The 25343-nt window shown below is 51.9% G+C and overlaps 3 protein-coding genes across 13 annotated transcripts; 2 read left to right on the forward strand and 1 right to left on the reverse strand.

Annotated features, from left to right (window-relative positions):
- Positions 1 to 117: 117 nt before the first annotated feature.
- On the forward strand, positions 118 to 16788 carry UBAP1L (ubiquitin associated protein 1 like). Of its 5 annotated transcripts, none has more exons than XM_065076733.1 (7): positions 118 to 837; positions 995 to 3715; positions 5574 to 6317; positions 7719 to 7928; positions 12255 to 12356; positions 13281 to 15168; positions 16588 to 16788. In XM_065076733.1, exons 2-6 carry the CDS (start codon positions 3584 to 3586, stop codon positions 13413 to 13415), a joined length of 1323 nt encoding a protein of 440 aa, XP_064932805.1. In that variant the 5' UTR covers positions 118 to 837; positions 995 to 3583; the 3' UTR covers positions 13416 to 15168; positions 16588 to 16788. The 5 variants fall into 5 exon arrangements, with proteins under 5 accessions (XP_064932805.1, XP_021141170.2, XP_064932806.1 ...); XM_021285495.2 differs by having other exon boundaries at positions 3538 to 3715; XM_065076734.1 differs by having other exon boundaries at positions 3561 to 3715; positions 7719 to 8575.
- Positions 16784 to 18750, reverse strand: KBTBD13 (kelch repeat and BTB domain containing 13). The gene has a single exon (XM_005500916.3). It carries the CDS (start codon positions 18609 to 18611, stop codon positions 17229 to 17231), a length of 1383 nt encoding a protein of 460 aa, XP_005500973.1. The 5' UTR covers positions 18612 to 18750; the 3' UTR covers positions 16784 to 17228.
- Positions 18751 to 18820: 70 nt separating this feature from the next.
- On the forward strand, positions 18821 to 25185 carry RASL12 (RAS like family 12). 7 transcript variants are annotated; one of them, XM_065076739.1, is made up of 7 exons: positions 18821 to 20425; positions 21192 to 21320; positions 21435 to 21491; positions 22710 to 22783; positions 22858 to 23048; positions 24109 to 24177; positions 24276 to 25185. In XM_065076739.1, exons 2-7 carry the CDS (start codon positions 21212 to 21214, stop codon positions 24670 to 24672), a joined length of 897 nt encoding a protein of 298 aa, XP_064932811.1. In that variant the 5' UTR covers positions 18821 to 20425; positions 21192 to 21211; the 3' UTR covers positions 24673 to 25185. The 7 variants fall into 7 exon arrangements, with proteins under 7 accessions (XP_064932811.1, XP_064932814.1, XP_064932812.1 ...); XM_065076742.1 differs by lacking the exon at positions 18821 to 20425 and adding an exon at positions 20432 to 20698; XM_065076740.1 differs by lacking the exon at positions 18821 to 20425 and adding an exon at positions 20712 to 20935.
- The last annotated feature ends 158 nt before the right edge of the window (positions 25186 to 25343 follow it).

Raw genomic sequence — 25343 nt, forward strand, 5'->3', positions numbered from 1 at the left:
CTTCTCCCTCCTACCAGGTGACAGAGGCGGCTGGTTTCAAAGCTGTCCGTGTTCTGGACAGTTTGCTTGAAACAGTAACTGGCCATATGGGTTTGGGGCTTTGCTTCTCTGCACAGATTGTCGTGGCATCTTCCCAGAGCTGTGGTCATTATTCTTGCTTAGACCTAGTGTGTGGGAATGGATTTAATCTCCCCAATTCCTTACAGCGTGTAATTCGTGGAGGAGGGAATGTCTACTTGCCAAAATTCAACGCTTGGGCCTTATGTATAATGTTAATAGTTTCTTGGTTGAAGCTTTGCGTTGATTTCTGCTAGTAAGAACACACAAATTAGTGATTTTTAATAGAGTTGGAATTAATCTGCATTCAGAAGTTTGCAGGTCTTGCTCCTGTGTATATTGCCTACTTATAGCACCCCAAAATACAGATTACCATGAAGTCCTGTGGAGATTCTGATTTACACGTCCATACATCCTCCTGTCACTTCGACCGTCTCATTACTCCAAGACCTGTGTCCGGATCAGATCCTCAGGGGGCTCTTACCTGATGAAAAAGTGAAGTTTCAAAGAGCATAAAAACAATAGCAGAATCAACGCTTGCGGTTCAGGAAGCTCAATGACCGGAGGATTCTCTGCTTAATTAGTGAGGCTTCTTATCCCATCAGCATGTCTGATGGGATGGGCTCACCGCTTAAGCTACGATAATCTTAAAACTGTCAAAGTCAGACACTTGTTTGGCACTGCAGGAATTGAAAGAACCGAGCAGCAGATCCACGGGCAGTGCAGAAGCAGCCCCATTCTCCCCGCCCTGCGAGAGGGGCTCCATGATTTCCTCTGATGGTAAGGATAACTTCATATTGTTAATAAAATACGACTTTAAAATGCCAATGGATAAGGTACATTGAGGTGTATTTCAATCCCTCAGGCTTTCTGTGGCTTGTTCTGCATATTTGCTTTTGTTTGATGATATCTGTGTTAAAATTTTTGATATTTTTAGTGAGGAAGATGTCGAAGCCACAGGTGGAAGAGGAATGTTTAATATCTTAACTCATGAAGACATGGTATTAATTCTTAAATAGTCCCTTGTGTTTTCAGATTTAAGGTTCAAATTTGCCTGAGCACAGTATTTCCTACTATTTTTAAGTTTTAAAAAAAATATTATAGCCCAGAAGAAAAGAGGGGTTGGCTGGGAGTTTCCCACTTTGCATCGTGTTCCCGCCCTGGTCCTGGTGTAGTTGGGATTTCTCACGTTTTTAAGGCGCATCCTCCTCCTCACAGGAGCTGCTTGCTATGCCAGCCAGATCTTCGATGGCAAAGCAGGCAGGTCAGAACCCTTGGAGAAGTTGCTTTCTGATATAAATTTGATGTTTACCACTGACCTTCTTTTATTTCTTGTCCAGCAGCATTTTTGTGGTCATCGCTCCTCACCCCAATGTACTACTGTTGTTTTTTTTTTTCTAAATAGTGGTTTTGGGTATTAACACTTGTGCGAGCCTTTCTTAGAGCACAGTTTTTAAGAAGTACAGCGAGATACGGTATCATAATCTCTGTATATTCTTCATGGTGACATCAGGCATGTCCACTACCCATCTCCATCCTGTAAAGTGGGATTTAAAACTAAACAAATGCATTTTAGGTGACGGGCAATGAAATACTCTTTTCCTTTGCACCTTTGTGCCACACGGCTTTTGAAAAGAGCTGATGTACAGCGTGAGCTGTGAGGAGGGTGGGAGAGGAGCGGGAGAAAGGTGAGGGCAGGCAGCTTCTCTTACAGATGTTTTCAGACAGTGTCTTTGTGGGTGCTGACATGGGTCATAACTTAGGTTGAGCCCTCTTAGGCTGGGAACAGATGGTCTGGCACATGGTGTGTGTGTCGCGTGGCAGCAGGACACGTGCGGGAGCTGCAAAGCTGGTTACGGGCTCTGCCTGCGCTGCAGCCCTGGGTATTAACGGCTCCTGGCGTCACTCCTGGGTAATTCTGATAAGACCAACTGAGTTGCACCGAGCGATTGCACATGTGGCTTTTTGTTTGTGGTCTGGAAGCTGTTTATTAGTCCTTTGCTAACATAAGAAACTACCTTGAATGAAATTTCCTATTATAGACCATTATTGTTGCATTTTGCAGCTTTCCTTGATAGATTCATCTTATTTTCTTTTTGCAGAGTGTTGTCATAGAAGTCACTTCTTTTTAAAGGAAAAAAAAAATATCAGTAAAAACACCAAGTGATGTCATACCAAGTATTTAATGTTTGTGTCCTGCACTTCTTTGGGATGAACAGGCACAAGGCTGCAGGTGCTGGAGCTCAGTGGATTATTGACCATCAGCTCTTGGCAGCTGACGATATATATAGGAAGTTATTTTGCCTGTTGCCATTGCTGGGAAGCTGAGGACTTGGGGCTTCATGCAGCAAGTGGTGGCTTTTTACTAAATTGAGACATTTACGCTATTGTGGTAATATTTTCCATGCCACTGTTCCCAGTTCATAAGAAATTTTTATCTCCCCTTGCTATTCCTGATCTAAAAAACAACACCGCATGGTTCTTAAAAGTTAATCTGGTCTTAAAATGCCTCCTTTGACATCCCTCTGACGCCAAAGCTTGCCTGACGCACATGTTCGGCTCTAGGTAAGCCACTGCGGCACTGGCAGGGATGTCCTCCTCCTACTTTGTGACCACAGCTGCTCTCAGGTCACGCAGGGAGAGCAGACCTGCCAGGTGTCCTCCTTGGCTGCAGTTTCTGCCTCTGGAATTTGAAAGAAGTGCTTAGTGTGTCCCCAGCTTGGGAAAAGGAGTGTGAGATGGGCAGTGGAGGGAGAGGGAGAGGCAGGGGGAGGGATAGAAAGTAGTGAGGTACACACATATTAAAATCTGCCCAGCACCAGTAATTAAGATATTGCAAATGTGGGCATTGCACACAGCAGGTTTTCCACAGCTGGCAGTATCTCTAAGGGCTGTGCTCCTTTTACTGGTGTCACTGGAAATAGCTCATCTTTCCCTCCTTCCACCCAGCTTATTTTCACCAATCAGGTTTTGGGCCCTTCACAAGAAGGACATTGAGGTGCTGGAGTGAGTTCAGAGAAGGGAAAGGATCTGGGGAAGGGGAGCACAAGTGTGATGGGAGCAGCTGAGGGACCTGGGGAGTTCAGCCTGGAGAACAGGAGCTGAGGGGAGACCTTCTGATCTCTGAACTGCCTGAAAGGAGCTTGGAGCCAGGGGGGGTCGGGCTCTGCTCCCCAGGAACAAGTGTGAGGATGAGAGGAAACGGCCTCAAGTTGCTCCAGGGGAGGCTGAAGTTGCATCTTGGGAACAATTTCTTCCCCAAAGGGCTGTTGGGCATTTGAACAGGCTGCCCAGGGCAGTGGTGGAGTCACCATCCCTGGAGGGGCTGAACAGATGTGGAGATGAGGTTCTCAGGGACATGGGGTGGTGCCAGGAGTGGGTTAGCAGTTGGACTTGATGATCTTGAGGGTCTCTTCCAACCAAAACGGTTTGATTATTCTGTGATTCTATCTTAAAAAGTGCTATTCCTGCGTTTTACAGTTTTGTTTCATCCCCTCCTCCAGCAGCAAGAAATCAGGCAGCAGCCATGAGCTACCTGGATGAAGTTCCATTCCGGACAGCCCTGAGCCTTGATGGGGACTCAGGGGGACAAAACACTTCATTCACCGCCCCGGCCATCGACCTCCCCGACTGCGCCGACATCCTCATGAGCACCATGGTGAGTCTCTTCTGCTTGTGTCCACACATGGGTTCGCTTCTGAGGGATGCTCAAAGGGATGTCAGTGATGTTTACCTTTTCTTGTGAAAGAAAGGAAGGGAAACCTCTCCTCCTAATTGATCTCTTAATTGGCTGCTTGCAGGGGTGAGGGGAGGTGAGGATGATTTGTGGTGGGTGGGAGTGAGGAAGGGTTGAATTTGGAGTTGTTTTTTTTAATGCTATCCAAGCAGGAGGGTTGGGTCTTTCTGGGGTAGGAAAGCAAATTTCAGGCTCTGTTCTGGGATTGTTTTCTGGTGTGGAATCATCACCATCTAATTTATTAATAATATTTATTAAATATTTATTAATAAATGTAGCAGATGTAAGCAGGCAACGCTACCTGTGCTGGCAACATATATATACGTAAAATCTATATAATATCCCGTGGCACTTTGTGATCTGCCACATTGCTCAGTCCTAAGCTGCTTTTGGATCTACACCTATTGCTGTAACAGCTTTGTCACCAATTTTAAAGCCCAGCACAACGACTGACGGAGTAATCTGTGCTCAGGAACTGGGTAGGAAGCCTTTCTCTGGACAGTTGTCATGAAAGCACAGAGTTGGCTTTCCAGGCTTATGGGCAGCACTTGCACTGCTGCAGTCGAAGACAATTTCAGAAATATTTTGTGTGTTTAGCCTTAAATAGTCTCACCCATAGGTGGGCTCAGTGCACTTCATGGAGGAAGGTGAGCTGGGCCATCCTAAACAGCCTCTGCTCACTCCCAGTGATGGTGAACCATCAGTAAACCTCACATCTGGCTTTTTGCCAGCTCAGCCTCCCCCAAAAATGGCACATCCCAAATCCACAGGATGGGTTTAACAGGAGGAGTCACCGTGTTGTTCATTTTAAGCAATTTCTTTGAAGGAAATTTTAACACATGCGTTTGCCACCTGTGTGAAGGCAGGTGATTGTCTGTGTCCCCACGGACCAGCTGAGGTATTTCCACCACCCTATCCTACCCCAGCCCTGCGTATCACCCTGGTTGGGGACATGTCGGCCCCACTGAAGCCAAGTGATTGTGCTGGTGGTCTGGGCTGATCCTTGTCGGGGCATGTGGTGGTGTTTTCCTCAGCGAGGCTGGTTCAGGTCCATGGCAGGGAGCAGTAAAAACAGCATTCCTGGTCTGTGAATGTACTCGCCTGCGTCAGGAGGAGACCTTGTTTGGAGAGCTCTGGGACGGGTAAAGCTTGTTTATTCCAGGAAAACCCTGATTTCAGTCTCAAACACGTTTATATTTTAAGCCAGACTATGTGGAAATGACGACTCTGTTCCATGACTGGCTGAGCCCCTGGCACCACCGGGGACTCCACAGCCAGTCCTCCCTCTGCCCAACATGGCATCTCCCCGCTTGGTGGCTCTTGAGCCCCCATGCCTGAGGTGGCTCTACCAGGTGCCACTAATGAGGGTCACAAATGAGCTCTGCTACCCACCTGGGAGCAGCCCATAGCCTTCAACTCGATGCCCGAACCTCCTCTCTGCACCCTCCACCCTCTGCTCTCCCCTTCCACAGCAGCTGAAGTGACACGAAACCACCTCTAAGAATAAAACACCTATTAAAAAATTGTAGATGTAACTCAAAATAATAATAACTTTGTAGCCAGATTTTTTTCAAGTATAAATTTTGGGGATTCCCACTAGGGATGAGGCTGATGCTGCCCAAGTCCTACAGCCCTAGTGCCTGCAGCCAGCCCTGATGCTCGGGGAAATAGGAGCCGATATGGGAAGGACTCAGCCCTTAGGGTGCCCTGGTGAAGCACGTGGTTTGCTCCATGGTCTGGTTTCAGATGCCCTCACCAGCTGCTTTTTGCTCTTCCACAGCACGACTTCTCGCTGGAAAGAAAAGTGCTTTACTGGGTCGAGGTTGCCTCTCAGCAGCAAACCTCCCGGCATCGGGTCACCTCCGAAGTTGTCCCCACTGCTCCGCCGTGCTGGCTGCTGCTGGTGGACCCTGCTGACAGCACTGCGGGGAGAGCACGGGACGCGCTGATGAGACGCAGCATCAGCCTGAGCGCGGCCGATGGCGGCTACGGGCATGCCAAGGGCAGAGCTGCCTTGTCCGACACCGAGAATGAGACCTGGCACTCAGAGGAGGATGAATATTCAGAGGATGATGAATACTCCTCGACCTCCTGGGAAGAGAATGACAACGATGAAAAGGTTTCCAGGAGGAGAAACACTGGGAGAGGTGTCGCTTCACATCCCAGCTTTTACCAGGCCCGACCAAAGACATCACCTGGCTTGCTGGCACCCTCGCCGGAGAACAGCAGCCACAACCCAGCCAGCCCGGACCCGAACAAGCAGAGAAGATCCATGGTGATATTTAACAACATGAAGAATGAGCTGGAAGCGGCCAGAAGGAAACTGGCAGCTTTGGTGCATCCTCTGAACAGAGCAGCCACGGAGAGCAGAGGGGTCCCGCTGCCGCTCCCCCAGCACCGCACCAGCCGCAGCGTCACATACAGGCCGTCCCCAGCTGTGTTTCCTCTGGGGACATTGGTACCAGCTCCTCCAGCCACGGCCACGCCGATGCCCCCTATCAAGCGGCATAAACCCACCATGCCGGTGAGGCGTTTTCCTCTGGTAGCCCTTTGCTAAGACAGGAGGGAAGTGGAGGCTCGAATTGGTCCTATTTGCTGTGGTCTGGCCAGCAACATGGGACAGAAATGGGGCTTTGGGAAAACTAAACCCATGAGAAATTGCTGGCAAGATTTTAGAAGAAGTGAAGGAAGGGGATTTTTTTGCCAGGCAGAGCTTTCTGGAAGGATGTTTACTTGCGCTGTCCTAACCAAAGCATCATTATTTTTCCCAACAAACAGGGCATCTTATTTGATTTCCAATTGAAACAGTTTAAAAAACAAATAAGTTTTTTTTTCCTCTTTCCTTTCCATTTTCTCTCTCTAACAGATATAAACAGGGTTTATGGGGAAATGCCCCTTACAGCTTTCACAGCTGCTTCTCCTGGCAGCCCCAGAAGAGAAGCCGGGGCTTGAACGGGCACAAAACTGGGTTGTTTCTGCATCTCTTCTGCCCTGGGTCTCCCTCTCTACATGTCCCTGTGCTCCTTGCCCTCCTCCCCTCCTGTTATATAGCTGAAAAAGGCCATTTTGCCTGACTCCTCCTGCAATATTGGCATCCTTCTCTGTGGCTATGGCTGCCTGTCTTTTCCTAAGTAGGAAGATTTAGATTTCATAATCCTATTAGAAATACAAATTGTTTACTGACAGAGACAGCGATATGCAGTGATGGAGTAAATACTGCTGTCCATCACCTTAAATCTGAATTGTGCAATGTTTTTTAAAAAATCACACCTCAAGAGATTTAGGAGATGAATTGCCAAAAACCTGCAAATGAAATCATCAGGCACTTGAAAGATCATTTTATTTATACGTAGGTGCATTAGACATAGGGTAATTAAGGAAAGATTAAACACCCCTGTGTATCTATACAATAAACAGCTGTTGCAACTAATTACTAATCCATTGCCCACCCTGCTCTGCTGCTGTTACACATGGATTGTGCCAAACACTAAAGCCTTGTACTTGTGCGAGTGTTTCTATGTGCAAAAGGAGATAGGTTTGGAACAGAAACCTCAATAAATCTGCTAAACATCACAAGCATAGATGGGGCAGCAGGGCAGCATCCTCCTGCCCACAGGCAGCGCTGCCTCTTGTTTGGCTGCTCAAGGACAAAAATGACATTTATAGCTGAGGAGATGAGCAGGATTCCCAGGGAGAGGAAGCTGCTCTTGCTGATAAACCCGCCTAAGTGCAGTTTTCTCTGATCTGTATCCATAGCTAAGCCTGGATTTAATTAAGCCCAGTCTCCTTTGATGCCCAAGGGGGTTTTGTTCCCTGTATGTTTCCTCTTCTGGAGAGAGCAAGGTAACTGCTGGGGTTTGAAAACATGGCTCCATCCTGAGTCGTTTAACATCATTTCATCTGCTGATTTTTTCTCTTCTTGCAGTCCCTCAGCCCCTACGCCTGCCTCCCCCCAGCCTCCGCGCCTGCGCGACCTCTCGGTTCCCACAGATCCCAGCCGGATTCAGCGTCTGATCTGCTCTCGGCACTGAGCCAAGAGGAACGAGACCTCATTGAGCCCGTGATCGCCTTGGGCTACCCCACTCGCAAAGCCATCCTCACCCTCCAGAAGACTGGAAAGCAAAGCTTAAGTCAGGTTGGTGAATCTGGCACGGTGCTGCGGAAAGCTCTTGGTAAAGAAAAACTGTTATTTCTGTGGAGAAAGGGACGGCTGTCTTGCTTGGGGTGGACTTCAAGTGGCCTCGGGTTTCCCACATTGGTATCAGACCTCGGCTGACAAGGTTTTCCATGAGATCACGTCTGTGCTTCTGCTGTAATAAAACAGCAACGAGTTGCCCACAGCTTTTCAGCAAGTACTAGCGGCCGGGTAACGTTATCTGCTCAATCTGTTGTATGGAGCCTGGTGTCCTTTTGAAGTACAAATTTTGGCCCCATATATGGAAACTTTTTGCACGTCATTTTTTCCCGGCTGCTAGATTCGTGTGATTATTGCCATGGCTCATCCTGTCAGAGCAGGACTGTACAAATATCTCGCAGATTTGTCTGGGCTCTCTCCAAAACACAAACTCCTTGTGTTGGAACAAGCAGAGACTCCATGCAGGCATTGAAGCTGGGTCCCAGACCTCTTGTCTAGAGGAACCCTTTATAATAACCTGGAATTTCTTGAAAATAATTAACGTACCACCTCTTCCTGCCCCTGGTATCTGAGCACATCTGAGCCCGCCATGCTGCATCCCGATTATCGAAGTCTCTGCTTGTCCAGATGAACCTCCCGTGGTGCAGGTGAGCTTAGAGCATCTGTGTGCTTAGGGATGCTGCTGGCTCGGACCCTCTGCCTTGGCAAAGCTTGGGGCTGGAACTGCCCATCCCAGTGGAGAATTTAATAAGGCTAATTTATCCAAGGAGCTTTTGCGGAGAGAGAAGGGGCTTGATTGCAGCTTAAAAAGCAGGATGTCCACCAGGCTGTCATGCCAGGGAGCAGGAGCAGCCCCTGGGCAGAGGTGTGAGCGGGTGCAGCATCAAGCAGCTGGTGTTGGGTACCAGGCTGGGTACCAAGTCTCCTTCCCGTTCCCCAGGGAGCTGCCCGTGCTGCGTGGGCCAGCTCTTACCCGTCTGGTCGGTGCACAAGGCTGCTCTGAGTCATCCTGCAGCTTCTGGCTCCCTCCTGAGTCGCCCCCGGCTGGACCAGCCTTCCCAGACCCTCACTGGTGTTTCAGGCGAGGGTCGTCGCAAGCCAGAGTGGGAAGGGAAGCTTTATTTCTTTAATCCGTAGAGGTTTCATCCAGGCAGAGGGAGATGGGCAGAGCCCAGCCCACGTTCTTCGTGTGCAAGGGCGGCTTGTAGCAACTGCTCTCTCCATATGAAGGAGCAGCGCATCTTATTAAGGATGGAGATGAGGACAGTCTGTTCCCTTCTGTGCAAACACAGGGACTCCCAGCCCCTTGGAGAGGTGATTAATGCATCAAAATACAAGTTCTGCTTTATATCCTGTGCCTTCTTCACCAGAAGTTCCCATCTTTCCCGTTTATGCCCAACATAAAACGTCAGGCATAGTGCTTTATGCATCTCTTACAAGTACAAACTGCCAAATTAGGCTAAACCTTCCTGGAAAATATGTTTCAACTCCAGTTATAAACAAGAGCTGTGGGTGCTCTTCATTGTTTGCTGGTGTCACGTGGGGTTTCAGTGTGTGACGATGACAGCTTCAGCCGTGAAGATTGATTGTAGCACCAGATTGTCGCCAAAAATCACTCAATTTCTTTGCAATGTCAAGTCAGAGCCCACCCTGATGGAGCAGACAGGTCTGCTGCCTTAAGGAGATGTTGCCTTCTCAATTTTGGTGGGGGAGCCTCTCTAAAAGGCTCAAACAGGGTTAGTTGTCCCAATGCGCTAGAGGTTCATCATCTAGGATGTCATAGCCAAGGGCTAAGCCAAAAATGGATCATTGCATTTTGATCAGTGCTCATTGATCAATCAAGAGTGATCCATGGAGCTAGGTGTGACAAATGGCTGCAGCCAGACAGCATCATTATCCCCAAATAGCTGTAAACATGGGGTACAGAGTAGGAAGGTCACCACGGGACACAGCCCATGGTGACAGCCACTTCCTGGCCATGTGTGGGTGGGGAGCCTCTTCCTATGGACTGTTGGGCTCTTGTGAAATCAATAATAACAGCAAAACCTGTGCTCAGCTGTGCTACCATAAGGTGCTCTTGTCCCTTTTCTCCTCCAAAAGAACTTGCTGTCTTACCCCAAGTGACAATCTAGGTGTTCAGCGCTTCCTACAAGCCTGGCATCAGCTGTCCCCACCAGTGGTGGCTCCCTGAGCCTCTGCAGTGCTTCTTGAAGTTGTGTCCTTGGTGTCAGCATTTGAGTTGGTTGTCCACAGCAGTGCAGGCTGTGGTCTCCCTGTCTTCTCAGACAGTCACTGTCCCTGGAGGCTCAGTGTCACCCTTGGCTTAGAATCATAAAGTTATTTTGGTTAGAAGAGACCCTCAAGATAGAGTCCAACCGTTAACCCAACCCTGGCACTGCCCCATGTCCCTAAGAACCTCATCTCCATGTCTGTTCGACCCCTCCAGGGATGGTGACTCCACCACTGCGCTGGGCAGCCTGTTCCAATGCCCAACAGCCCTTTGGGGAAGAAATTGTTCCTAATATCCAATCTGAACCTCCCCTGGTGCAACTTGAGGCCATTTTCCCTTGTCCTATAACTTGTTACTTGGGAGAAGAGACCTTGCTTGAACCCTGCAGCAAGACTGGGGAGATGTTTACCCTGTTTCTCCACCATGAAATCAGCATTTGGGTTTTTGATGGTGTTTGCTGGTTGTTTTTTTCCATGCTAGCAGCTTATAGTCTGTGGTGCAGGTAGGTTGATGGAATGGTTGGTGCTAAGGCTTTGCTCTTCTTAAGCAGCCAGTTGTTGGAGAACCTGAAGCTGGGAACTCATGGGTATGGGCCTTTCTGATGAATGTCAGCCAAAGCAGGACAGGGACATGGCAGATTAAACCCAACGGAGGAGGTTTTTCCTTTACATCACTGCTTGTGCTTGTCTTTGGTGTGAAAAGCTCCGTTGCTGCACGTCATATCAAACAGCAACAAGGGAGGAAAGAGATAAATCAGCAGGTGACTGATCTACCAGAGCCTGGAGGTCACTTCCCAGACAAGCAGGTTGTGAGGAGGTTGTTGGGTTGGCTGTGGAGCAGATAAAGCCAAGCTCTCCAGGACTGCCCATGGTGGGGGAACTTCATGTCTTAGTGTGATGAGGAGCATCCATGAGAGGTACAAGGGGAGAAGGAGCTTTAAAAGCGCAGTGGCACCTCCTCCTCCTCCCCAGCAAGCACTGGTGGGGCTGGTACCAGACCCAGGGGGTTGGCAGGTCATAGTATTTAAAAACCTGTTTTTGTTTAGTCTTTGGGATATATATACGTATTATTTTTTTAATGATAAAAATCATTGAGTTGACAACAGCACCAATTTCATGCTGGGCTTGAACAGCACACCAGGCTGCCAGGACATCGTGGCTGTCCCTACTGCGACGGGGCCAGAAAATACAGCAATGATCTGGGGTGTTTAATTAGTAAAGTAACGAGGAAAATAAAAACAGGTTATGAATGGCAGTGGCCAAAGACTATCTAATTTTTGAGTTAATAAGCTGCTCTTTAAGGCTGACATTTCTTAAAATTTGTGCTCTGCCCTTTAGCCAAAGCCGATCAACTCAATGTCTGAGGGACTTTTGGGGCTTTTTATGTATTTTATGGTCTTTTACTGAATCCTTTTCCTTGGCTACGGTTGTGCTGGGGAGGGTGGAGGTCTGTGCGCTTCTGGATCTGGGGAGATATGAATCAGCTTCTCCTTGGATGAAGACTTTGGGGAAACCCATGGGATGTTCCTATTCCCCTTGCTATTGTATACTACATTTATTATTCTCTGTCCCATATGTTTTTGGACAGTGAATGAGTCTCGTGGTATTTAAAAGACACTGTTGGGAATAGTACTGTCAGCACTCCAAGAACAAAGAGGGAAGCCAAAAATAACTGTTTACTTTCAGTAATGACAGCACATGGGCCTCCCCTGGGGTGGGTTTTGTTCTTGGACCCTGGGGCGAACCCGCGGGCGCCCGAATCTCAGCACATCAAAGGGATGCTGGGTCAGCTGAGGGTGGACATCTCGGCGGGACAGGCTTTGCTTCACCCCCCAGCCTGGAGGTCATCGCTTTGTATCTCAGATGGTTCAGATGTTTGGTTCGCTCCTTATCCTCCCTCCACCTCGTTCACGTTGTCTTCTTGTGGTGGGAGTCCTGCTGACAGACAGACTGCCCTGGCCAAGCATCAGACAGGAGCCAGCAGGACAGTTGTGCCCCAGCTTGTCCCCCAAGTTGTCCCTGGCAAGGTGGGCTCCTGAACGCAGTTGCACCCTGTGTCTGCAAGGCTGGATTAACCCTGGTTTTCTCCTTGTTCAGTTCCTGAGCTACCTGGGCGCCTGTGACCGGCTGCTGAAGCAGGGCTACGAGGAAGGGCAGGTGGAGGAGGCCATGGAAATGTTCCAGTACTCGGAAAAGAAGGTCAGATCAGGGTGGCACGGCACGGCCATTTCTGCTGCATCCTCCAGCCCTGCTTTTCCAGCTGGTTGGTTGTTCCACCACGCCTCACACAGCCTCTTGGTGGGTCAGACCCATTGCCCTGCAAGCAGTGAGCCTGCTCTTGTGGCAGATGTCACCATAGGGACCCCCTGGGAAGGACACCTGCTCTGTCACTCCATCCATCTTCTCACCCTGCCATGCAAGCACGATGCTCGATGCTCGCTCAGCCCCTGCACAGGGAATCCCCCACATCGAACCCACCTGCCCTTGCTACCTCCCTCTTGCCTCCCTCTGCCCCCCTCCAGGGAGAAGAACTGTGGTGGCACACCAGGGGTTGGTCCCCATCACCAGTCTCCTCCTGGGGGAAGTGAAGAGAAAAAAATGCTTGAAATTTGGGCTGGGAGTGTTTGACGTGATGCCGATGGCACAGAGGACAGCTGGCTCTCAGGGCTGTGGCAGCGGCAGGGCGGCCGGGTCCCGGTGTCAAGTGGGGGTTATGTATTGAGGACTCAGCTCCTGGAGATGTTGTGGTGCTGGGGCCCAGCCTGAGCAAAGCGGGAAGCAGGAGAAGTTAATTTCTGCTTTTCCCTGGTCTCTTTAAAAAGCAGGCAAACACTTGCATGGAATTCATATTAAACTTTATAAGGAATCGGTGAAGCTAGAGGCTGACTTCATTAAATATTTCTTATTTAAAAAGTTGATGTAAGGGCACACTTTCAAATGCTGGCAGTGGTATGCGTGTCCTTGCGGCAGCGGCGCCAGGAGTGCCCTTCAGCGGTAACACAACCCGGCCGAGTCGTCTGGCTGCAGCCTCGTCACCCAACACTGTTCCTGTGCAACTCTGCGATAAATCCGTCCTTAAAACCCCACGATAACATCACTCTTTTCTTTTCCTTCTTCCTACAGGCAGCTGAATTCCTGCATTTGTTAGCTCAGTTTAACGATATGGGTTTCCAGCAAAATGAAATTAAAGAAGTTCTTTTGCTCTGTGGAAATCAGAAGGAGAAAGCGCTGGAAGAGCTTGTGATGAAAACCCAGTGACGGGCACTCTGGAGCCCAGTCCCAGCTCCAGACTGGGCCGCCAAAGGACTTGGATGGGTCGGGAAGTTCTGACCCTTCTGCTTCATCCCCACCCGAGCAGCACAACTCACCGGGCACAAACCTTCCAAGCACCAGCGTGGTGTCTCGTCTCATTTTATGGACAGTTGCCATCCCTGGAGGGGCTGAACAGATGCAGAGATGAGGTTCTCAGGGACATGGGGTGGTGTCATGGGTGGGTTAAGGGTTGGACTCGATGATCTTGAGGGTCTTTTCCAACCAAAGTGATTCTATGATTCTATAAACATATTTGTCACTGTACTAAGGTTTTATAGCAGGAGTGTTTTATCTCTTCACCCACACATCTCTACCCTCGATCATCTCAGCTCTTTAGATTAGAGGCAAGAAGATCCAAGCCACCTTCAGCTTAGATTTTGCAAAACCCAAACCAGTTTTCTCCCTCCGCCTGGGGTGATGGGTGTCATGTTTTCAACCACAATCAAACATGGATTCTTTAAAGATTTACATAAATCAAGAGAAGAGAAGGTTTTAATATAAACTGAGGGCTCCTGCAAAAACATTTCCTGGTCTTTGTTTGGGAAGAGTCTCAGCTGACTTAGTCATGGTTGAATATTGTAATTGAAATCCGGTCCAGTCACATTAGCTGCCCCTTTTAAACCAAAAACTTGAGAAAAATACACAATTCAGTGAGGGCAGGGAAAGAAAACAGAGTGCCCATGCTCCAGAAATACATGAAGTTTATCCAGTGCAATGAAAAATGGCTTATGCAAAGGTTTGTGCTCGGGGAATTTAATGAAATCAGAACAGAGACCAGGAATGGATCAGCTGCCCTTGTGCTCTGCCTGAATCACTAAAATTTAGGGGATGCTCCCCTCAACAGTGGTCACAGCAGCTCCAAATGAAGTTAAGCACAGATGTCAGGATTGGGAAAATCTGGATGCCAAAGGGGAGTTTTTGTATGTAACTGAAGGATGGAGGGTGGGAGATTCAGATCTGTACGGGATGCGTCTCTTGGCTCGGCAGGGAAATAATGGACAAAAAAGTATTTTATTTTCCTGTGAATGAGATACAGATGCAATGTCTTTAAGTAAAGATGGTTGGACAGGTTCTTCCGAAATGTATTTGTATCTTTTCCTGTGAAAATGCCAACCAACATAAACTAGCAGAGAAAATCCTGAATTAGTTACATTAGTACCATTTTTCAATCATATCCTTCCAGACAGTCTCCCAGCCTGTCCGTATCCAAGGGTGTTTTATACCTTCTTGTCTTTAATGACGTTAAAAAGGAAAATGTGTCACCTTGTATGTCCAAGGGAGACATTCTTGGGGAGCTCACAGGCTCTTCTTGGAGCTCCCAGCCCTGTTTTTTCCTCCAGCTTTCCCTTGGTTATACAAGCTTTTATTTTTGATACGGCCCTTATAAGGCAAGTCCATTGGACAGACAGCTTCTCCTGACGTTCCTTCTTGCCAAGATGATGTCACCTTCAAAAAAGAAACTCGCAGAAAGGTTAAACTGTGATTACAGTTTGAGGCAAAGCGATCTATATAATCTTTGGCAGGGGAAACACCGTGAAGATTGAAAGGGGAAGATAATGGTGCTGTGCTGGTGCCAGTAACAGTGAGGGCTAAATTCTGGTGCAGCGTCGTGCCCACTCACTGTGCAAAGGCTGAGCAGCCTCTCGTTAAGAGATTTGCTTGCTCCTGGCTCATCATCTTTTTCCCCCTGTTTGCAGAGGTAAGACATGTATCTTTTTTCTTTTTTCCCCTCCCTGTGCATCTAAAATTATCTTGTGTTCCTTTCTGTATGATGGTCTGGATTGACGGATGAAACGGAGTCCTCCTGTCTTGGGAGCATCCGCGCCATACTCACCAGTGCCTGCTGAGACCTGCTTTTTCCTACGCTTAAAAATCTTAAAATCTTTTGCATTTTGTCAGCAAATATCTTCATAAACCCTCAAACTGTCAAAAGAACAGCATGTGAAGGTGGAGAGAGAGGTTTCAGGGCCAGAGGGAAGGGGAGAACCTGCCAAGTCCAGCCGTCCAGGTTTGGCCACAGAAGCCTGTCATAAATATTTTAGTAACAGAACTAGTTGAACTTTATTTTAATGGAGGGTTTAAGCTGTTTGTTCAACTTAAAATAGTTTCAAAGCAGTGTGCTGCCCTGTGCTGCTTTCAGTTCAGGGAAGACAGCGTGAAATGTTAATTGGCTTCACCTAGGAAGGGAACAAGGGTCTGACTTGGTGGGTTTTCTGCTAACGATCCCCCTGAAGATAGTGACACTGCTCAGCTAGTGTGGGGTCAAAGTCCCCTGATGTCCCCTGTGCCACCATCAAGCTTCCACTGGATGAGGTCCCCATCGTGGGGGTGACAGCGGGATGGTGGCCTGGCCCAGTGGCACAGGGCAAATGGGGACAAGGCACATCAAGTGGCATTTTGATCTGGCCGTGGATGCAGGCTGGGGTTTTCTTGTTTGTTTTGGTTTGTGGTTGGGTTGTGTGGGTTTTTTTTTCTCCCAAATGCGGGAACTGTTTGGAAAGTGCTGAGAACTTAGCAAGGATCAGTAGCAGAGGGATTTGAGGCATCTCAGCTGGTTTTCCCTTCTGCTCCATTGTGGCTGGGACAGCATGGGCAGCCCAAATCCTGCCCCACAGATGGAAACCAGCACCCGGGTCTGGGTTTGCTCTGCCCTGGTTCCCACAGGGCTCCCAGCAGCACTGTGGTCACAAACGGGAGCTCCACATTCTTCAACCATCCCCAGAGCTGGTGTTGAGGGCCAAGAAACTCCAACAAGGCTGGTGGCATCTCACGAGAGCATTTAATCTGGTTACAGAGCTCTGCTGACAGAGACGACCTCTGCATGCTTGGCATCGCTACACAACGGTGCTGCTCTCTCCCTTCCTTCCCTTTTTGCACCCTGTGCATTTCCAGGCTTTGCCACATCCTCAAAAACCCTGTCTTGGCTCAAATGAGCCTCTGATGAACACAAGTACTTGCCACCCAATTGGGTCTGGGCTGGGGCTTGGAGACAAGCCTGGAGGAGAAGGTAGCGGGGGGGAGACAGATGGTTCCCAGGTCCCAGAAAGCCCCCAGTGCATCCAGCACCTGAAGCCCAGGAGATGTTTTCCTTCACCCGCATCTTCCCTCCTCCTCCCAGGACCCCGTGGTGGCCGTGACCTCCCTGGGGAGTGCAGGGCCGCGTGGGAACCCGCTCCCACATATGGCTCTGAAATGGAGCTGCAGCTGAAAAAGCATCCAGCCTTGACGTGGATCCCCTGTCAGGAGGTATTTTCCTTCAGAAATGGGGGGGAAAAAAAACAAAACAAATCCAAGAGTAATAAAAACCACAGAGATTTTCTATAGCTTTCTTTTTAATTCCAGGGTATAATAACAATTTTCCATTGGAGCAGAGAGGAGGTGGGATGCTGCGCACCTTCAGAGTGCAGGCAGAGTAAATATAACCCATGTTTGTGTCTCTTTGGTATCTGTCCTCTGCAGAAGCCACAAAGCTCTGCGTGAGGTTGGCTGACGAGGCTGTGTCTGGTAGGACATCACACGGTGCAGGCAGGGGCAGGCAGCAGCTGCCTGCAGCCTTTGCAGGGTCTAGTGTCACCTCCAAGGTCCAACAGGACATGTCCCCAGACCTGGGCATGGCTCTGGGGAGGAGGAGCGGAGCCCAGAGGAGCAGTGGGTGCAGAGCCGAGGCCATGCGCAAGGAGGACATCCCAACATGGGACAGGAACCACCTGTGTTGGCTGGATTGGATGATCTTGAGGGTCTCTTCCAACCAAAATGATTCTATGTCGCGACATCATGATCTCGCCTCGGCAGCCGCAGGAGGAAGGTCTGCAGGGAACCACTGCGTGGGAAACCTGCCCGCTCCTTCTTGAACCTCCAGGTCTCCTCCTCCACAGAGTAGAGGAGCGTCAGCATCTTGTTGACGGTGTAGACGGTGTCACCCCTGATGATGGCGGTGAAGAGGGCCCCTTTGCTGTTCACAAACTGCCCAGGCAGGGCCGTCCACTGCCGTGACGTCAGGTTGAAGCAGTCAATGACGCAGCGCAAGAAGTCATCGGAGGGACCGTTGCGCATGACGTAGAGGTTGTCGCGGTGGGCCACCATGCAGTGCCCGTAGCTCTGGTGTCGCTTGAGCTCAGTGACAGGAAGCCACTCATCTCTCTGGGTCTCATACTCGTAGATGACGGTGGTGTCCAGGGGCTTCCACAAGCAAACAAAGATCTGCCCCATGGCTTGGGCACAGGGTGCAGCTGCGCTTGGCTGTGGCAAGTCAGACACGAACGTCCAGGTGCTGGAGGCCACGTCATACCTCTCCACGGACTTCAGGGAGATCTTCTCGTACTCTCCACCGATAGCGTAGAGATAACCCTCGTGGCCCACCAGCCTGACATCGTAGCGTAGCTGGTGAGGGCTGGGGAACTCGCTCCAGGCGTTGGCGTTGGCATCGTAGCAGAAGCTGCTCTCCACCACCTGTTTGCTGGCCCCGTAGACACCGCCCACAATGTAGATCTTATTATCCATGGTCGCCATGCCGGCTAGGAACGTGCTGGCACTCAGCGGCAAGCAGGAGAGGGTCCTCCACGTGTTTGTCTCCTCGTCCAGGTAGCAGATGGTCCTGGAGAGGTCCTCCAGGAACTCAAAGGTGGGTGTGTGGGCTCCCACTGCCACGAAGGTGCTGGGCAGGAGGGTCTCCACATAGGCCAGAAGGTCAGCAGACAAACAGTCCAGGTCCTCCTCCAGTTCGGCATAGCTGTCCCTGATGTAGAGTGCAGCGCAGTGGAAGAGGTCCAGGAGCCCAAATATGGCGGCGGCTTGGTAGAGCAGGATGCAGTTGTCCGAGTTGATGGAGTGGATCAAGTACTTGGCCAAGGGTTTGACCTGCAGGAAGGCTGCGCACTCCACCGCCTGGAAGGTCTCCTCACCGCTCAGGACGGGCCTCTCGCCCGCCAGCACCCGCAGCATGGCCAGGAACCCGGCAGCGCTCAGCTCCCCCAGCCCCAGCTCCTCCTGCGTGCTCTCCCGCATGCCCGAGCGGAACAGGGCGCGGAAATACTCACTGCTCTCCACCAGCAAGGTCTTCTCCACCCAGAAGGACTGCTCCTCCACCCAGATACGCACCCGCTCTGGGGACCCTGCTCGGGAGCCTTCCTCCTCTGGGGTCATCCTCTGTGGCTCGTGGGGTGGAGGGCAGCCCCCGATGCTCCTTTGTGCCCCGGCGCAGCCCCCTCCGGCCTCCACCGCCCCTTGGTGCCTTCACTGAGCTGCCTGGCGGCCGCCACGTTACTGCTGTGTCCTATAAATACCTCGGGCTAAAGATATCCCAGCATGTCACCGGGCCCTGCAGAGGCGGCCGCCAGCGCAGCTGCCCACCCGAAACCCAGGCAGAGCCCCGGAGTCACCGGCCAGAGCAGGTCACAGCAGGGATTGTGGAGTCATCGAATAATTTTGTTTGGGAGACACCCTCAAGATCATTGAGTCCAACCATAACCCACCCCTGGCACTACCCCATGTCCCTGAGAACCTCATCTCCATGTCTGCTCAACCCCTCCAGGGACGGTGACTCCACCACTGCCCTGGGCAGCCTGTTCCAATGCCCCACAGCCCTTTGGGGAAGAAATTGTTCCCAAGATGTAACCTCAGCCTCCCCTGGTGCAACTTGAGGCCGTTTCCTCTCATCCTGGAGCTTGTTCCTTGGGAGCAGAGCCTGACCCCCCCTGGCTCCAAGCTCCTTTCAGGCAGTTCAGAGATCAGAAGGTCTCCCCTTAGCTCCTGTTCTCCAGGCTGAACTCCCCAGGTCCCCCAGCTGCCCCCATCACACTTGTGCTCCAGCCCCTTCCCCAGCTCCGTTCCCTTCTCTGAACTCACTCCAGCACCTCAAGGGCTTTCATGTCATGAGATGCCCAGTTCTATCATGGCTTATGCTGGGATGGCCCAGGGGTAACAGGTTTCGCACTCCCTGCCCTTCATTTGGGGATCCTGCGTCAAGAAAAATGATGCACAGCAAACCTTTTCCATCTGAAAATGTCTCTTCCAGTCACAGGGCTCACCCTGTTCCCCATAACGCCCAGCCATGGGCAGAGACACCCCTCCAGAACTCATGGAGAGGCTGATGGTGATGAAAAGTGTTATTTGTAGCACTTTGCCCATTTCTGTGCTGCTTGCAGGTTTTTCTGGCTAGAAATCCCATTTCCCCTGCACCATGGGGTGCCAAGGAGGGCCAGCAACAGGCCCCCAGCTCCCCCCATCACCGCCTGCAGCTGGTCTCTATTTTAAATGCCTGATTTAAGCCAAGCAGCACAATGATTCATAATTTAATACACCTAGCCAAAGGTCTATTTTCTCCTCCCTTCCTACCCCCTCATCCCAGCAGCTGGGAGCTCCTGGGGTACCGTGTGATGACAAAGCCATTGCTTTGGGGTTGTGTTCCCCCCAAAAAAATCTTATTTTAGGGGAGAAGGTGAAAGCTTTGCAGTTGTTTTGCTGTCATTGATCCTGATAGGTGTCTGACTTAAAATAGCACATGTAGCTCTGGTTGCTTTTAAGCACCCTTGATCTGTGTCCAAAGGGGGCTGGGGGGCCCTTTCGGGGGCTCTGTGTCCTGCAGAGGAACGATCCCCATCCCCTCCATTCTCCTCATCCTCCTCATCCTCCCCATCCCTGGGGCTTGCAGGGACTTCCACACTCCCAGACTATTTTGGGAGGGTTTAAAAATATCCTTGCTGCACTAACGGGCAATAATCCCAGCAGCGCAGCCGCCCCATGTGGCCCGGAGGAGCCTTTGCCCCCCCAGCCCCGAGTCTGTCTCCCCCCTCAGCACCCCTGGGGGCCGGCCCAGGGGCCGGATCCTGCGGTCCTGGGCACTGAGCCCCATCCCAAACGGCTGTGATTGCCATGACAACCCTGACTTCAGCCTCCGCCACCTCCTCGGGCTCCCAGCCCGCTGGGTGCTGGCTGATGGCTGGGTGCAGGCAGCGGCGGTGAGTGCTCCCCCTGCTCCCCTATCCCCACTCTGGATCGTGCCTTTTGGGAGGAAAAGGGGGTTTCCCCCCCCCACTGAAAAACCTTTGCCTGCAGCAGAAAGTGTCTGTGCTTAAATGCATCCGAAGGCACTGGGTGGGCAGGGGGGTGGCTGCGCTGCCCACGGGAGGTGTGATGAGTGCGCCGGCCTCAGCAGGGGCAGCGGGACCAGGGTTTGCTCGCGGGGGGCTCAGCGAGGGGCCGGGACACGGCAAGGTGGTTGCTGAGCACAGGTACAGGGGGTTTTGAGGCTGGGGGTCCCTGGGATATTGGGGGGCAGGTGTGTGCTGTGTTGGGGGCACCGTCCTCAGGGTGGGCAGTGTGTCCTGCACGGCACAGCAGCTTTCCTTACAAGGAGTTTGGCCGGGAACCGAGCAGGGGGGAGTCACGCTCGCCCCCGCCTGCTTCATCCATCGGCAGCCACGGAGGCCTCGGCAAGGTCCGTGTCCCCTCTGTCAAGGGGTTTTGAGGTGGGAGGTTGCGTTTCTCTTCTCTTTCTGGGATGCGAAGGGTGGGTGGAGGGATGGGGGTTCCCTGTTTTTGCTTAGGGGGGTGTTGGCCTGAGGGGTGCATCCTGGCTGGTGTGGGATGGTGATGGAGAACGTGTCCCCATTTCCTCCAAGCTGGGGCACCCTGTGAGCTGGGTGACAAGAGGGTCTCCATGTCCCCACCCAAGCAGCAAGAGGGGCCCAATCCGGCATGACAACCCCCCTATGTCCCCCCCAGTCTCTCCCGCAGGACAGAGGATGTCCTCGATGTTTGGCAAACCCCGAGCCAGCAGCGAGCGGCCCCCCCAGAGCCCCCTCACCGAGTGCAATGTGGCCATCCTGGGGTGCCAGGGGGCCGGAAAGTCAGGTGAGATGGGTCACTTGCCACCATGGGGGTGGCAGGGAAATGGGTGGTGGTGCTGGGGGCCTGTGACAGGGTTGGGGGGACACCCACCTCACCTGCCTCTTTCACCTCTCACAGCCCTGACCGTGAAGTTTCTAACCAAGAGGTTCATAAGCGAATATGATCCCAACCTGGGTAAGATGGTTTTTCCACATTTTTTCCCCCCAATTCACCCCCATGAGCTCCCATGGAGCATCCTTCCCATCGCCTGCGTTTCCCACGAATATGGCATTTAAGGAGAAAAATAAAACAACACTCCAAATTACATTAAAAACAACGGAAGGGCTGGATTTGACCCAAACCGCCTGTAAAAACAGAGGCAAAAGCAGCGCTCTCCCCGTGGGCATGTCCCATGGGGGAATGTCAGCTCCTCGCATCACCCCAAAGAACCTGAACGCTTAATTTTTGGGGGTTCCTTGGGGAGCATCTCATGTCTCCTGCTCGCTCTCGGGGTGTCGGGCTGTGGGAGCGAGCGGGGGTGGCAGAGCCCTGGGTCTGCACTTTGCAATAAGCGGTTCTGGGCATTTTTTTTTCCACTGGTTTGAGTAATTAATAACTGTTTTCCTAGGCCCGACTCCAGGGCATGGGGAGGGATCGTAAATGATTTATCGGGGACATTAGGGAGATATGGACCTTGTCCAGAAACCGACTTCAGCCCCTCATAACTCAACAACTCTTAGGAAAGAAGGATAAATCCTTTCCTCCTCCAATCTTTTCTGGGAATGTTTTTTCATCTTCCCACGTCAAAACCTTTCCGAAACACATCTGTTAGGGCTCGCTGAGAGAAAGAACCTTTCTGCCAGGGGAATGGCTCCTTCCCAAAGCAGAGGGTGCTCCTTTTGCCTGATTGATTAGGAAACAGCCCCAGTGTCAAGCCCCCTGCTCACTTTATCTCACTGGGTCATGGCACTGAGATAAGGGCCGAGTCCCCAGGCACAGCAATGGAGGCACCAGGCACCTTTCCCTCCCTCCTTCTCCCTTGGGAGCCCACGCTTGGGGCAGTTCAGGAGATAAGCGGTGGATGCCCCATCCCTGGAGACATCCCAGGCCAGGCTGGACGGGGCTCTGAGCAACCTGAGCTGGTGAAGATGTCCCTGCTCATGGCAGGGGTGGCACTGGGAGAGTGTGGAAGGTCCCTTCAACCCAAACTATTCTGTGATTCTATGAAATAACTGCTGTCAGCCAGGCTTGCCCACCCCCAGCCCCCCAAAATAACATTGTGTCAGGAAGGAGGAGGTGGAGGATGCTCCTCATCAGGGATGATATTTTTCCACGGTGTCCCACGCATTCATCTTGGCTTTGGAAAAGCTGGGACACCCCAGCCCATCCTCCCAACCACCCTTCTCCTTGCAGAGGACACCTACGCTTCGGAGGAGCTGGTGGACCAGCAGCCTGTCCTGCTGAAGGTGATGGACACTGCTGACCAGGTGAGGCACCAGGGACACCAAACACCTGGTGTGATGTGGCTGGACCGGGGCTCAGCTACTCCTCTCATCCCCAGGACGGCCCCGGGAACTGCGAGCGGTACCTGCACTGGGCCAGTGCCTTCCTCGTTGTCTACAGCATCGACAATCGGAAAAGTTTCGAGGGCTGTCAGCGCTACCTGGAGATCCTTGCCCGGCATATGAGGGGCTGCCAGCGCCGCAGCCCCGTGCTGCTGCTGGGCAACAAGCTGGACATGGAACAGTACAGGTACCGGGTGTGGGGCCAGAGCTCACAGATCACCCCCCATCCCTCCAGCTGGGATGCAAAACGTAAATGTGATTTTCTTTTTGTGGTTACTAGAGTTCAGATAAGGGAACGGGGCTGGAGAAGGGGCTGGGGCATAAGTGTGATGGGAGCAGCTGAGGGACCTGGGGGGTTCAGCCTGGAGAACAGGAGCTGAGGGGAGACCTTCTGATCTCTGAACTGCTTGAAAGGAGGTTGGAGCCAAGGGGGGTCGGGCTCTGCTCCCCAGGAACAAGCGCCAGGAGCAGAGGAAACGGCCTCAAGTTGCACCAGTGGAGGTTGAGGCTGGATCTTGGGAACAATTTCCTGCCCACAGGGCTGTTGGGCATTGGAACAGGCTGCCCAGGGCAGTGCTGGAGTCACCATCCCTGGAGGGGTTGAACAGACACGGAGATGAGGTTCTCAGGGATACTGGGTAGTGCCAGGAGTGGGGTAACAGCTGGACTCAGTGACCTTGAGGGTCTCTTCCAACCAAAATGATTCTGTGACTGTTTTTCCACCCCTGTCAGTATTCACCACGTCCACCCACACCTCCCAGGTTCCTGCTTTCCTGCCCAGGGGTTGATGTGTTTATTTTCAGCCCATTGGTATTTTCAGTGGGATGTTTTTTGGTTGCATATTAAGGCAGTGTTACCATCCCCGGGCAGGCCTTGAGCTGACTCCAGCTCCCTACTCCCCCCTGGATGTACCCTGTCCCTGCAGCCCTGTCACCCCCTGTCCCTGCTGCCAGGACTCAATGTCCCTGGTGTGTTTTTCTGGCCTTTTGTGCCACTCTACGGCTGTACTGAGTGTTGGTATCACGGGTCCTTGAGTCAGGTGTGTTGCTGAACCCGCCTTGCTCCCAGCACGGAACCTTCCCCCTCCCCATGAAAGGACCTGCCCCAACCCCTCCCCACATGATGCCACGGCATCCAGCCCCCCACGTCCCCAGCACACATCCCCAGCACAGGACGTTGCACAATTCCCCAGGGATTTGCGCAGCTTGTTGCTCTGGGATTTCCAAAAAGGCAAAAAACTCTTTCAGAGCTGTGTCCCCTGCTTGGCCAAGGAGGAAGGACAAGTGGGTGTTGCCCTGGTGCTCACCAGCATGCAGGTGTGGGACCATTGTTCCTTCCTGCACCCCTCACTCCGCTTTTCGGGTGGTTGCAGCACCCCAAGGGATGCAGCACCCTTCCCCTCCGCTCTCTCCAGGCAGGTGCCTGCAGCCGAAGGGATGTCCCTGGCGAGGAGGTTCGGGTGCCTCTTCTACGAGGTGTCTGCGTGCCAGGACTTCGCGGGGGTCCAGCACGTGTTCCATGAAGCGGTGCGGGAGGTGCGGCGGCAGGCAGACGGCAGCCAGCCCATCCGGCCACTCTTCATCACCGAGGAGCGTCCCTGCCCGCTGGTGGCCACACCGGTGGCCACGCCAGTGGCCCTGCCCGCCCGCCACGGGCTGGCCAGCTGCACCTTCAACACCCTCTCCACTGTCAACTACAAGGAGATTCCCTCGGTGGCCCAGGCCAAGCTGGTCACCGTCAAGTCCTCACGGGCTCAGAGCAAGAGGAAAGCTCCCACGCTCACCTTGCTGAAAGGCTTCAAGATATTTTAGGACGTGTCCATGTGAGGTGTGAAAGGGGTGATGAGAGACCCCTGTCGCCCTGCGAGGGTTGAGACCAGCCGTGATGGACCCATGGGCACCACAGCAGCTGCTGCAGGATGGTAGTCCCTGTCTCTGCAACAATTTTGGGAGCAGATGGGGTGCCCAGAGTCTGAAATCAGCTGTGGCATCACTCTGCCTGCCCCCGCCCTGGCTCTAGTCCCCCTTGGCTGAGCTGTTTGTGCCCTGTCCTGCCACCAGCACTGGGGACCAGCGTGGCTTTCCGTACAGATCCCTGCAGCTCCCGGAGCCACGGGCATGGCCAGGAGGGCAAGGGCTGTCCCCAGGGCCACCCACCCAGCCTGGGCACCTGGCACACAGCGATGTGAGCCCAGGAAGAGGGACTTAATTAGTCATTAATCAAGCACAGAGGCACCCATCTCATTCATCTGATGGGTCCCCTGAACGAGCAATAAGTAGAAGGAATTTTTGTTTTATTAATCTGAAAGAGAAAGGTGCAGATATTGTTTAATCAGATTAAAGGTCTCAGGTGTCCTGAAACCAATTCCCACACATTGAAATCAATCATACCAAAATAGCTGGCTTTTTTAATCACACTATAATGTTCCTTTTCAAAGGCTTTGCAAGGAGAGATGCTTCACTGGAGACACACTCTGAAAAGC

The sequence above is a fragment of the Columba livia genome, chromosome 11 (genome assembly GCF_036013475.1).
Source record: "Columba livia isolate bColLiv1 breed racing homer chromosome 11, bColLiv1.pat.W.v2, whole genome shotgun sequence".
Taxonomy (NCBI): Eukaryota; Metazoa; Chordata; class Aves; order Columbiformes; family Columbidae; genus Columba; species Columba livia.

Coding starts and splice junctions, on each gene's coding strand:
- UBAP1L (XM_005500915.3), top strand. Junction 7,929..12,254: donor GAAAGCAAAGCTTAAGTCAG/GTTGGTGAATCT, acceptor CTCCTTGTTCAG/TTCCTGAGCTACCTGGGCGC. Junction 12,357..13,280: donor TCCAGTACTCGGAAAAGAAG/GTCAGATCAGGG, acceptor TTCTTCCTACAG/GCAGCTGAATTCCTGCATTT.
- KBTBD13 (XM_005500916.3), bottom strand. CDS start 18,611: ATGACCCCAGAGGAGGAAGGCTCCCGAGCAGGGTCCCCAGAGCGGGTG.
- RASL12 (XM_065076737.1), top strand. CDS start 21,179: ATGTCCCCCCCAGTCTCTCCCGCAGGACAGAGGATGTCCTCGATGTTT. Junction 21,321..21,434: donor CCAGGGGGCCGGAAAGTCAG/GTGAGATGGGTC, acceptor CACCTCTCACAG/CCCTGACCGTGAAGTTTCTA. Junction 23,049..24,108: donor CTGGACATGGAACAGTACAG/GTACCGGGTGTG, acceptor AAACTCTTTCAG/AGCTGTGTCCCCTGCTTGGC.